Source organism: Bufo gargarizans, chromosome 9, assembly GCF_014858855.1.
Source record: "Bufo gargarizans isolate SCDJY-AF-19 chromosome 9, ASM1485885v1, whole genome shotgun sequence".
Lineage (NCBI taxonomy): Eukaryota > Metazoa > Chordata > Amphibia > Anura > Bufonidae > Bufo > Bufo gargarizans.
In genome coordinates, this window is record NC_058088.1 from 188,775,005 (window position 1) to 188,788,262 (window position 13,258).

General features: G+C 45.0%; 1 protein-coding gene across 2 annotated transcripts in view; it reads right to left on the reverse strand.

Annotated features, from left to right (window-relative positions):
- The window catches only part of LOC122946216 (discoidin domain-containing receptor 2-like), an 87,685-nt gene that overhangs the window by 13,984 nt on the left and 60,443 nt on the right, over positions 1 to 13,258 (reverse strand). For both annotated transcript variants that reach the window (XM_044305660.1, XM_044305661.1), the window contains 6 exons: positions 9,846 to 9,989; positions 9,507 to 9,609; positions 7,251 to 7,479; positions 6,327 to 6,474; positions 6,115 to 6,220; positions 124 to 310 (listed from right to left, as the gene is read on the reverse strand). In XM_044305660.1, coding sequence (XP_044161595.1) covers positions 124 to 310; positions 6,115 to 6,220; positions 6,327 to 6,474; positions 7,251 to 7,479; positions 9,507 to 9,609; positions 9,846 to 9,909 — 837 coding nt within the window. In that variant the 5' untranslated portion in view covers positions 9,910 to 9,989. The remainder of the gene's footprint in view (positions 1 to 123; positions 311 to 6,114; positions 6,221 to 6,326; positions 6,475 to 7,250; positions 7,480 to 9,506; positions 9,610 to 9,845; positions 9,990 to 13,258) is intronic.

Below are 13,258 nucleotides of genomic sequence, written 5' to 3' on the forward strand. Positions count from 1 at the left end.
GTTTACAGTAGTGAGAATGACCTCAAGAGACTGGTTATGTTAATAAGAATGTCCCCCACGGTTATTCTCATGATAGCAATGTACCAGTTAGTAGCAGCACATACATGAAGGTGTCTCATTTACCTTCATAAATGTAAAGTTTCTGGGTCCATCAAACTGGAACTCTATCTCCACATAACCGTCGCGTGTGCTTTCATTTTTCCAGCCAACGTAATCGTAACCAGGCCAAACACGATACTGGTGGCTCTGAGTAAAGTCGTCCAATCCAAGCACTCCATCTGTCAGTTGACCCAAACCATCAAACAGCCTCCTGCAGGTAGAGGGCAGAATTATATGAATGCAGGATAGTCTACATATCAGTGCACATGGGTGGCGGGAGAAGAAGATGCAGAGGAGTTCATTTAACAAAGTGAGGTTGTTTCCCCACAATTAGAGATGGCCTTGCGGTTTGCCCGGCGGTGGTTTCGCTGCGAACTTTGCTCGTTTGCGTTTCGCCGAACATGCAAACATATGGCAATATTCGCACGCGCCATATTTTTTTGCATAGCAGCAAACTTTGACCCATGACACATCCATCAGGTGGGACAGGACAGCCAATTGAGAAGTTTCAGCACATGGACTCACCTCCAACCCTATAACAGAACCCGATCTGGCAGCCATTTTACATTATGTGTTTTTGGAGCAGGGACAGTTAGGGACACCAAACACTAGCTAATAGGGCCACAAAAGTCCTTTTAAGGACTGGTATAGGTGTGCTATCGATAGGTGTGAAATACAGAGGGGTGTGATATTGTGCAGCAGTTGTGTGCGGTTCTGCTGCAATACCACTAGATAGAGGGACAAACGCTATTGGAGTAACTAATTGCAACAGGTGTGATATATCTGTTGCCCCCAAAAAACTGCTTGAGGGCTGAGATATACCTTCTTCCACAAAATCCTGATTGAGGGGTGCTATATACCTGTTTCTGCCAAATACTCATTGAGGGGTGCCATATACCTTCTTCCACAAAATACTGATTGAGGGCTGCGATACACCTGCTTCCACCAAATACTGATTGAGGGGTGCCATATGCCTCTTTTCGCCAAATACTGATTGAGGGGTGCTATATACCTTCTTCCACAAAATCCTGATTGAAGGGTGCTATATACCTGTTTACGCCAAACACTGATTGAGGGGTGCCATATACCTGTTTCCGCCAAATACTGATTGAGGGGTGCCATATACCTTCTTCCACAAAATACTGATTGAGGGGTGCCATATATCTTCTTCCACAAAATACTGATTGAGGGGTGCTATTGCTATATACCTTCTTCCACAAAATACTGATTGAGGGGTGCCATATATCTTCTTCCACAAAATACTGATTGAGGGGTGCTATTGCTATATACCTTCTTCCACAAAATACTGATTGAGGGGTGCCATATGCCTGTTTCTGCCAAATACTGATTGAGGGGTGCTATATACCTTCTTCCACAAAATTCTGATTGAAGGGTGCTATATACCTGTTTCCGCCAAATACTGATTGAGGGGTGCTATATACCTGTTTCCACCAAATACTGATTGAGGGGTGCCATATACCTGTTTCCGCCAAATACTGATTGAGGGGTGCTATATACCTTCTTCCACAAAATCTTGATTGAGGGGTGCTATATAGCTGTTTCCACCAAATCCTGATTGAGGGGTGCCATATACCTGCCATATACCTTCTTCCACAAAATACTGATTGAGGGGTGCTATTGCTATATACCTTCTTCCACAAAATACTGATTGAGGGCTGCGATACACCTGTTTCCACAAAATACTGATTGAGGGGTGCATTATGCCTGTTACTGCCAAATACTGATTGAGGGGTACTATATACCTTCTTCCACAAAAACCATGATTGAAGGGTGCTATATACCTGTTTCCGCCAAATACTGATTGAGGGGTGCATTATGCCTGTTACTGCCAAATACTGATTGAGGGGTACTATATACCTTCTTCCACAAAAACCATGATTGAAGGGTGCTATATACCTGTTTCCGCCAAATACTGATTGAGGGGTGCCATATACCTGTTTCCGCCAAATACTGATTGAGGGGTGCTATATACCTGTTTCTGCCAAATACTGATTGAGGGGTGCCATATACCTGTTTCTGCCAAATACTGATTGAGGGGTGCCATATACCTGTTTCCGCCAAATACTGATTGAGGGGTGCTATATACCTTCTTCCACAAAATCCTGATTGAGGGATGCTATATAGCTGTTTCCGCCAAATACTGATTAGGGGGTGCCATATACCTGTTTCTGCCAAATACTGATTGAGGGGTGCCATATACCTTCTTCCACAAAATACTGATTGAGGGGTGCTATTGCTATATACCTTCTTCCACAAAATCCTGATTGAGGGGTGCCATATACCTTCTTCCACAAAATCCTGATTGAGGGGTGCTATATACCTGTTTCTGCCAAATACTGATTGAGGGGTGCCATATACCTGTTTCTGCCAAATACTGATTGAGGGGTGCCATATACCTGTTTCCGCCAAATACTGATTGAGGGGTGCTATATACCTTCTTCCACAAAATCCTGATTGAGAGATGCTATATAGCTGTTTCCGCTAAATACTGATTGGGGGTGCTATATACCTGTTTCTGCCAAATACTGATTGAGGGGTGCCATATACCTTCTTCCACAAAATACTGATTGAGGGGTGCCATATATCTTCTTCCACAAAATACTGATATAGGGGTGCTATTGCTATATACCTTCTTCCACAAAATACTGATTGAGGGGTGCCATATGCCTGTTTCTGCCAAATACTGATTGAGGGGTGCTATGTACCTTCTTCCACAAAATTCTGATTGAAGGGTGCTATATACCTGTTTCCGCCAAATACTGATTGAGGGGTGCTATATACCTGTTCCCACCAAATACTGATTGAGGGGTGCCATATACCTGTTTCCGCCAAATACTGATTGAGGGGTGCCATATACTTGTTTCTGCCAAATACTGATTGAGGGGTGCCATATACCTGTTTCCGCCAAATACTGATTGAGGGGTGCTATATACCTTCTTCCACAAAATCCTGATTGAGGGGTGCTATATAGCTGTTTCCACCAAATCCTGATTGAGGGGTGCCATATACTTTCTTCCACAAAATCCTGATTGAGGGGTGCTATATACCTGTTTCCACCAAATACTGATTGAGGGGTGCCATATACCTGTTTCCACCAAATACTGATTGAGGGGTGCTATTGCTATATACCTTCTTCCCCGAAATACTGATTAAGGGCTACGATATACCTGCTTCCACTAAATACTGATTGAGGGGTGCTTTATACCTGTTTCCACCAAATAATGATTGAGGGGTGCCATATGCCTGTTTCTGCCAAATACTGATTGAGGGGTGCTATATACCTTCTTCCACAAAATTCTGATTGAAGGGTGCTATATACCTGTTTCCGCCAAATACTGATTGAGGGGTGCTATATACCTGTTTCCACCAAATACTGATTGAGGGGTGCCATATACCTGTTTCCGCCAAATACTGATTGAGGGGTGCTATATACCTTCTTCCACAAAATCCTGATTGAGGGGTGCAATATAGCTGTTTCCACCAAATCCTGATTGAGGGGTGCAATATAGCTGTTTCCACCAAATCCTGATTGAGGGGTGCCATATACCTTCTTCCACAAAATCCTAATTGAGGGGTGCTATATACCTGTTTCTGCCAAAGAGGAATTATTTTACCATCCATTCCCAGACCCTACCGATGCGCAGCCATTCTTGGCATCGGATGAGAAAGAGGAGGTAGCAACGGCTGCCACCCAGCGGTCTGACGACAGTACCTAGATCAGCTCAAGGAGGGTGGTCCCCACTGTTTCTGCCTACTCGGAGATCTCTAATGTCAGTAGTGGTGAAGGTGACTATGATGACTTGTCGATGGAAGTCAAGTGGGTGCCCACAAGAGAGAAAGAGGAGGGGAGTTTAGAGGGAGAGACGGAGCAGCAGAGAGGGAGGAGAAGGAGGAGAAGCAGGCAGAACTCGCAGTGGACAGGAGGCAAAAAGCAGACTGCTAATGTATCTGGAGCGAGCCATCCACCAGGCACGGTCACATCTTGCGCTCCCAGGACGCTGATTAAAATACATATTTTTTGTGTGAATTTTTGCCAATGATCCCCCTCTGTTATGTCCCGGTCCATGTTGTGGGACTATTTGTGCACTTCTAGTAAGTATTTGATGGCTGCAAATATGACCTGAAGGTTTTTCAGGTTCGCCTGCCATTAAAGTGAATCGGGCCCGCCGCAAACACGCAGTTCGCGAATCGTCCCGGCCGATGTTTGTCCATCACTACCCACAATATTGTTCTTTGTATCCTTACTTTTTCTTTTTTCTTTCTGTTTACGTTATACTTTTATAGACAATTCAGAGGAGCTCACCAGCAACCTACTGGAGCCCAGTCTTTCAGATACCAGCTGAAAGCCAAAAAATACTGAAACACAATTAGACTGGCTCACAGTATTTTTGCATTTATTACACTTAATAAAAAACACAATTATTTACTGTTGTAATTGTACAATGATAAAATTAATTGCCCACTAAATGTAAAACATATCCTAGTAATATATCAAAATAGCATAAATATGTGGGTATTTTGAATGCGGAGCTCACGCATATACCCAACTAACAGGAGTACTCCAAAGGGATAATAGGACCACTTGATTATACTGCGTGGTGTCAGTCAATAGCGCATTGAATCCGTACTTTGACAATGTTCAGATGGTTATAAAATAACTTGCCAAATGTTCAACATACCAATCGGTAAGAAGATATCCACCCTGCGGTCCACGGTATGTCTTTATAATGTCCGGAGGATACTTTGTACTTATTCTCGTAGCGGTATCTGCTAACTACCTCCTGCCACGAGGTAGTATCACCGCTTCTCCTTCTCGGCGTCTCACGTGACCTGACCTGTAGGTGGTTCACTTGGTTGGTGATGACATCCACCTGCGCCAGGTGATACTACCTCGTGGCAGGAGGTAGTTAGCAGATACCGCTACGAGAATAAGTACAAAGTATCCTCCGGACATTATAAAGACATACCGTGGACCGCAGGGTGGATATCTTCTTACCGATTGGTATGTTGAACATTTGGCAAGTTATTTTATAACCATCTGAACATTGTCAAAGTACGGATTCAATGCGCTATTGACTGACACCACGCAGTATAATCAAGTGGTCCTATTATCCCTTTGGAGTACTCCTGTTAGTTGGGTATATGCGTGAGCTCCGCATTCAAAATACCCACATATTTATGCTATTTTGATATATTACTAGGATATGTTTTACATTTAGTGGGCAATTAATTTTATTAATTTTATCATTGTACAATTACAACAGTAAATAATTGTGTTTTTTATTAAGTGTAATAAATGCAAAAATACTGTGAGCCAGTCTAATTGTGTTTCAGTACGTTATACTTTTGCTTTCTTTTTAGTCTTTCTTTTGTTCCTTTTTTCCCTCTTTACTTTTTCTTCCTCTTTCTTTCTTTCTTTCTTTCTTTTTTGCTTTCTTTAAGTTTTTATATACCTTTTTAGCTTTTCTTTTGTTCCATTTTTCCTTTCTTTAATGCTTTCTTTTTCTTCTTTCTCTTTCTTTAACTTTTTTCCTCTCTTTACTTCTCTTTCTATCTTTCATTTAACTTTTTTCTTTTGTGCTTTTCTTTTTAGTCTTTCTTTTGTTCCATATTTCTTTCTTTTTGTTTTTGGTTTTATTTTTCTTTCTCTTTCTTTCTTTTTTTCTTTTCTTTATGTTTAGCTTTTTCTTTCTCTGTCCTTTTGCTTTTTCTTTCTCTTTACTTTAACTTTTTTTTCTCTTTCCTTATTTGTTGGTTTCTTTTTTGCTCTTCCTTTCTCTTTTTTTATATTTTAATTTATTTATTTTTTCATTTAGATTATTGTTTCTTCCAATTTTTTTCTCTGTCTGTCTCTTAATTATTTTCTTTAATTTCTCCTTTTGTTTGTTTTGTTCCTTTCCTGATCTTTCTTTTCAACCACCTAATAGAAATGTGCTGAGAACCCCCAAAAACATTTACCTAGAGGTGCGTGACTGATATACTAAAGTAAGATACCTCTTCTCTAGGTAGCCGTCATAGGTGGAGTCATTCAGGTATGCGACGGGATGTCCGGGAGCCATAAAGGTCTCTCCTTCTGGAATGCTGTAGGATTTCAGACCATCTGGGACACAGATAATACAGGTTACTAAGGCTTCCCAACATGTTGTAAAACTACAACTCCCAATATGCACTACTGGAATAGAGCATCGGGTCATCAATGTTCTTACCTAGCCATGCACAGCCGTACAGCTCCACTCTCATACACACCGTCATGGGGACCTTAGTGACGGGGATGACTCGGATATGACTTGCAATAATTGGAGGTCTCAGGTCGGTCAGGACCACGTCAAACTCATCTATATTGCCTTTAATAACCTAAATATATAAAAATCAGAAACAGTATGATCAATCATTGAGCAAATATCTATCTATATCATATCTACCTATTTCTATCTACACTAACTATCGACCCATCCATCTAGCTTTCCTAGCCACCATTATTGTAGTATGGATTTAGTTGCTTTTATCTGTTTTTGTCTCTCCAGTCAATATGGAAAAGGGACAGGACCATGTGTGCAGTTAATCCACTCATCTGGTTCCTCGTGAATTTGCAAGGTCAGCGTTCGGGTATTTGTCAGGCTGGGTATTATCAGAAGTTATGTCAAGGATAGGCGGCCAGTCACTCGCCATTTCACCAGGCTGACGACGACTCAGGGCCAGTCTGCGGTTATACAGCCCCCGTGGGTGTCGTAGTTTGGGAGACATTATGTTGAATGAAGGGCTGCAAATTGTTTCTATTTTTTGTTGTTGACTTACGTGGTAGAGCAACTGACCGCGTCCTGGATTTCTCAGGGCAGGATGCGGTGTACCCACGGGAAGAAGACATCATGTCTGCACCGCTACTCCGGAAACCACATAGATGTCATGGATCTTGCTCAACTGGTAGGTCAAGCTTGACCTGCTTGTCCTGAGACAACCAATATGGCCACCACTGGGGGATAAACCTAGTTTTTTCTAGATAGGGAAGTATCGATCCCCAATAAATCACTTTGTTCTCCATTCATTTTCAAAGCAAAAGTAAGATAATACATCCAGGATACAAAATGACGAATAACCCATATGTGGTAGAGGGTTTCCTATAGATTACTTACCTGTTGCCCTTGGTGGTCCTTCCATGAAAGCCACCGCTCTCCGTTGCGGCTGTAGTCCACCCGGTAAGATCTGGCGAACTCCTTCCCCGTAGCTCGGGCATGACGACCTTGAGTTCCAATCAAGGTGATGAAGAAGAGTTTGTGTAGATGTATCTGTAAGTACTGCACGTCCTCAGGCTGCAGGAGCCCCGCCGGGCACCAGGCTCCGTCACCTTCTTCTCTTTGTAGTCTGGGAGAAGAGGTACAGAATATCACGACAACGTGCCTTTAAATTTACCATAGATCTGTGCATCCCTTTTATAATTTGCTATCCCCCCCCCCCCCTTCCACCAGCGAGGTCCTAACCTTGACAACCAGGGTGGATGCAGTGACCACTGACTACTAACATGGGTGTATATGGAAGATTATGTACAGTAAACAGTGTAGGGCACAGAAGGTCCTAACCACCCCCACCCAAAATCACTGACTCTATCTGCACCCCGGCACAGACTGATCCAGAGTATGCAGGAAAACGGAGAACTTTCAGAGCAGTGACATCATGCAGCCCCTTCCAAGGATTCACCGTTACATCATTGCTGGCAGCGCAGTCAGCATTGGCATGGTTAACCAGAATTAAAGGGAACCCCTCGCCAGGATTCCTAGAAAAAATGCCCCGTCAGAGAGCACTGAGCACTAGAGTGCAGACATAAAGAAACAGAGTGCTTTATACTGTATAGAGAGTGCTCCTGAGAGAATACAGAGTGCTAGAGACAGAATACAGAGTGCTAGAGACAGAATATAGAGTGCTAGAGAAAGACTATAGAGTGCTACAAACAGAATAGAGATTGTTATAGACAGAATGCTGCCTATAGTATATAGAGTGACAGATTAAATATAGAGTGCTACGCTCTTTCACACTTGCGTTGTCCGGATCCGTCGTGTACTCCACTTGCCGGAATTACACGCCGGATCCGGAAAAACGCAAGTGAACTGAAAGCATTTGAAGACGGATCCGTCTTCAAAATGCGTTCAGTGTTACTATGGCAGCCAGGACGCTATTAAAGTCCTGGTTGCCATAGTAGTAGTGGGGAGCGGGGGAGCGGTATACTTACAGTCTGCGCGGCTCCCGGGGCGCTCCAGAATGACATCAGAGGGCCCCAGGCACATGGATGACGTGTCCATGCGATCACGTCATCCATGCGCTTGGGGCGTCCTGACGTCACTCTGGAGCGCCCCGGGAGCCGCGCGGACGGTAAGTATGCTGCTCCCCCGCTCCCCACTGCACTTTACCATGGCAGACAGGACTTTAGCGTCCCGGCAGCCATGGTAACCATTCAGAAAAAGCTAAACGTCGGACCCGGTAATGCGCCGAAACGACGTTTAGCTTAAGGCCGGATCCGGATCAATGCCTTTCAATGGGCATTCATTCCGGATCCGGCCTTGCGGCAAGTCTTCAGGATTTTTGGCCGGAGCAAAAAGCGCAGCATGCTGCGGTATTCTCTCCGGCCAAAAAACGTTCCGGTCCGGAACTGAAGACATCCTGATGCATCCTGAACGGATTTCTCTCCATTCAGAATGCATTAGGATAAAACTGATCAGGATTCTTCCGGCATAGAGCCCCGACGACGGAACTCTATGCCGGAAGAAAAGAACGCAAGTGTGAAAGAGCCCTAAATGTAGAGGGCTATAGAGAGAATACAGAGTGCCACATATAGAAACAGAATGCTGCATGTAGTATATAGAGTGCTACAGACAGAATATAGAGTCTACACAGAATATACAGGGCCACATATAGAAACAAAATGCTGTGTGTATAGAGTGCTAGAGACAGAATATGGAGTGCCACATGCAGAATATAGGGTGGTCCAGATACAAAGGTTCTGCATGCAGAGAACAGTGCTACATCCAGAACATAGAGTGCAGCACACAGACTACAGAGAGCCCATAGGGCCGCGCACATAGTGCTGCATATACTGCACAGTAAAGCAGTGGCACAAGTAAACAGAATGCTACAAACAGAAAATGGAGCGCTATTTCTATAGTGTCACTTATAGACACGTCTTCACCACATAGAAAATGTGTGACATACAGAAAATGGAGTGCTTGATATAGAAATTAGAGTGCTGCACATAGAAAAGAGTGCTCTGTATCTGGCCAATTTAGCAGTGCTCCTATTGGCTAAAAAGTGATCTCGTCCTCCAAGGGTTCTGATTGGCTATAGCTCAGCCTATCTCTGTGCAAACACTGAAAGGTGATGATGATATACTTAGTCCATACCTTGCAAACTGGGGCCCCGTTGACTGATACCATTGGCTAGAAGCAGTGATGTCCTCATCACGTATCGTTCGGTCATGCATGCCCAGAGCATACCGACATATGGCTGCCAGGAGAACAAAAGAGACATAAATGGAGAGGGGGGTTCATTGAGGATTGTGTAAAATGGATACAATGGTAGCAAACCCTCCGTGTGAGCGATACAGTATTAGATCTGTACTGGTTTTCAGCCTCTGGATGTAATCAAGAATTTGTCTATTCAGTGACAGCAACCAGAGATGAGGCAAATAGCGAAGAATTGAGACACTAAATATATTGGAAAGATGCAGATGATGTCCTCACCAGGTATAACTTCTGAGGTGCAGCGTCCAGTCAGAAAAGCCAGCAGAAGAATACGGAGATACATTCTGCGGAGCGGAGACGCGTGCTGACCCCCGCTGGCTTTCCAGTTCTCTTGTCGACCGCCGACTTCACTCAGCTACATTTCTGTAAGAAGAGACGTAATCACACAAAGGGACTTGTGAGGGGATCCTCTGGATCAGGCATGCTCAACCTGCGGCCCTCCAGCTTTTGCAAAACTACAACTCCCAGCATGTATAAACAGCCTACAGCAGGGCATGGTGGGAGTTGTAGTTTTACAACAGCTGGAGGGTCGCAGGTTGAGCATCCCTGCTCTAGATGTAAGGAGGAGGGGGTGGCTTTAGAGGCCCCAATATTCAGGAGCACATAGAAAGCCGGTGAGGGGAATTTATGATGTTGCTCTTTCTTGAGTCTGTTTTTCCGTAATTTGCGCCAAAGTTTGTGAAAAGCAGACCAAGTTAAAGGGAATCTGACACCACAATTCTGGACTGTTATCTGCAGGGCTACATGAGTCCGGACTGCTGTGGTTACATAATGGAGAGGACTCCTATGCGCATGCACAGCGGTCCAGACAATGCACTTCAGCACAGCTCTGTGATCTGGACTGTTATCTGCAGGGCTACATGAGACCAGATCTCCACTGTAAGCTCTCAAAGCTGCACAGAAATCCGGACTGCTGTGGTTACATAATGGAGAGGACTCCTGTGCGCATGCGCAGCGGTCCTGACAATGCACTTCAGCGCAGCTCTGTGATCTGGACTGTTATCTGCAGGGCTACATGAGACCAGATCTCCACTGTCAGCTCTCAAAGCTGCACAGAAATCTGGACTGCTGTGGTTACATAATGGAGAGGACTCCTGTGCGCATGCGCAGCGGTCCTGACAATGCACTTCAGCACAGCTCTGTGATCTGGACTGTTATCTGCAGGGCTACATGAGACCAGATCTCCACTGTCCGCTCTCAAAGCTGCACAGAAATCCGGACTGCTGTGGTTACATAATGGAGAGGACTCCTGTGCGCATGCGCAGTGGTCCTGACAATGCACTTCAGCACAGCTCTGTGATCTGGACTGTTATCTGCAGAGCTACATGAGTCCAGATCTCCACTGTCAGCTCTCAAAGCTGCACAGAAATCCGGACTGCTGTGGTTACATAATGGAGAGGACTCCTACGCGCATGCGCAGCGGTCCTGACAATGCACTTTAGTGCAGCTCTGTGATCTGGACTGTTATCTGCAGGGCTACATGAGTCCAGATCTCCACTGTCAGCTCTCAAAGCTGCACAGAAATCCGGACTGCTGTGGTTACATAATGGAGAGGACTCCTACGCGCATGCGCAGCGGTCCTGACAATGCACTTTAGTGCAGCTCTGTGATCTGGACTGTTATCTGCAGGGCTACATGAGACCAGATCTCCACTGTCCGCTCTCAAAGCTGCACAGAAATCCGGACTGCTGTGGTTACATAATGGAGAGGACTCCTGTGCGCATGCGCAGCGGTCCTGACAATGCATTTCAGCACAGCTCTGAGCGCCGGCAGCGCTACGGGGAATATGAAGTAGTGATCTGGACTTCCTTATTACTACTCATGTAGCCCTGCAGGTAGTAGTCCAAGATTCCGGTGACAGGAAGGCGACATGGCCAACGACTATGCTACAGACTGATCACTGGCAAAAACACTGCAAATTGTAGAGCAAATCCGTAAATACATTTCATTTTCAGTTTGTTGTAATTTGACAAACTTCAGCCTTATTGGCTGTTCACACTGCAGGCTTCACCGAGAAATTTTGGCGCGGACAGCCCTTCCAAAATTTGGCCGAAAACCCACCAGCGGCCACGTCCTTTCTGCCTCCCACTTATCTCAATGGGAGGCAGCTCTGAAGACGGACATGTTCCTTCTCGGTGCGGCCGCAGCTCCGCGATCCTCATCGCTTCCTCCCACTGAAATGAATGGGATGCAGAAAGGAGCGGCCGCCGGTGGGTGTTCGGAGCAAACAAACCTGCAGTGTGAACAGCCCCTTAGGGTAACACTTAGGCTACTTTCACACTAGCGTTTTTGCTGTATCCGGCAGGGTTCACCAAAAGAAAACGGATCCGTCCCCATTGACTTGCATTGTGGGTCATGATGGATGCATCTTGCTCCGCATCCCAGGAAGGAAAGAAAACCGCGGTTTGCTCTCCGGTATGAGAACGGAACAGAATGCATTTTGGAGCGCTCCGTTCTGTTCAGTTACGTTTTGTCCACATTGACAATGAATGGGGACAAAACGGAAGCGGTTTTATCCAGTATTGAGACCCTATGACGGATCTCAATACCGGAAACTAGAAACGCTAGTGTGAAAGCAGCCTTAATTGCTGGGAAAAAAAACTGTTTTTATGTGTTTTTTCATCCTGCCAGTTTTGCTGGGAATTTTGGACATGGATTCCAAGAACAGACAGGTCACTTTTTTTCCCCGCGGTGCCGTTTTTTTAAGTGTACAGCCACACGGTCGGTATACCACGCAGTATTGGAAGCCGAAATCTGCAGAGGAAAGTACAAAGGACGATATCATCTCTTTTCTGAATTCACTCCTTGTTTTGGCCTCCAAAACTGTGTGTAGAAACCTGAACACGTGGCCATACCCTAAAACCACAAGCAGGAAGAAAAGCCCTGTATCAGTTCTCATGCAGATTCCCCTTTGAAATCAATGGATCTGCTCGCATTTGTGGCGTGTTTTTCCAGCACAGAATCGGCACCAAAATCTGCAACAACTAAAAAAATGTGTGAACAGATTACACAATAGATTATTATTCAGGATGTTTTACCAGTAGTTTTCCTTTGTGTGTGATTTTATCCTGTAATACCACTTCTGACCAGTAGATGGAAGCATTTATCTACATAGTTCTTGTTCATGCTCATCTGGATTATGGATTTTCTAGCAGCACAAAGTATTTCAGGGCAGAAGTAGGAGGAGGCAGTGACCAGTCCACTCCTATGAGGACAGGACTGCGGGTGATGGGGTATTAGTGTCATGGTGGGAGGAAGAGAGTAAGGACAAGTGGGTTGTGTAACAGTCATTGGAAGGAGCAGTGTTCTCAGCAGCACAGAGTATTTTAGAAGAGGAGTTCTCGACTCCTGCAGATCTTGACTACTGGGGCTAAACTTATTGCTCCATCAGGGGCGGTCAACTCAATGCAGTTTTCCAAGTTGCCTGAATGGCAAACGCCCAGCTCTGCCGAGATATAAGGGGGGGGGGGGGGTATAAGAACATCACTAAGAAGAGCTGTCAGGGGTCTGGGAAAGCTGGGTGTCAAGCCACCCCAAAAACAGAGCTAAATATGAAGTGGGAGATCGTGCTGAAAATGAGCTCCTCTTCAACTATTAAGAAACTACAACTCCCAGTATGACTGCAACTTGGG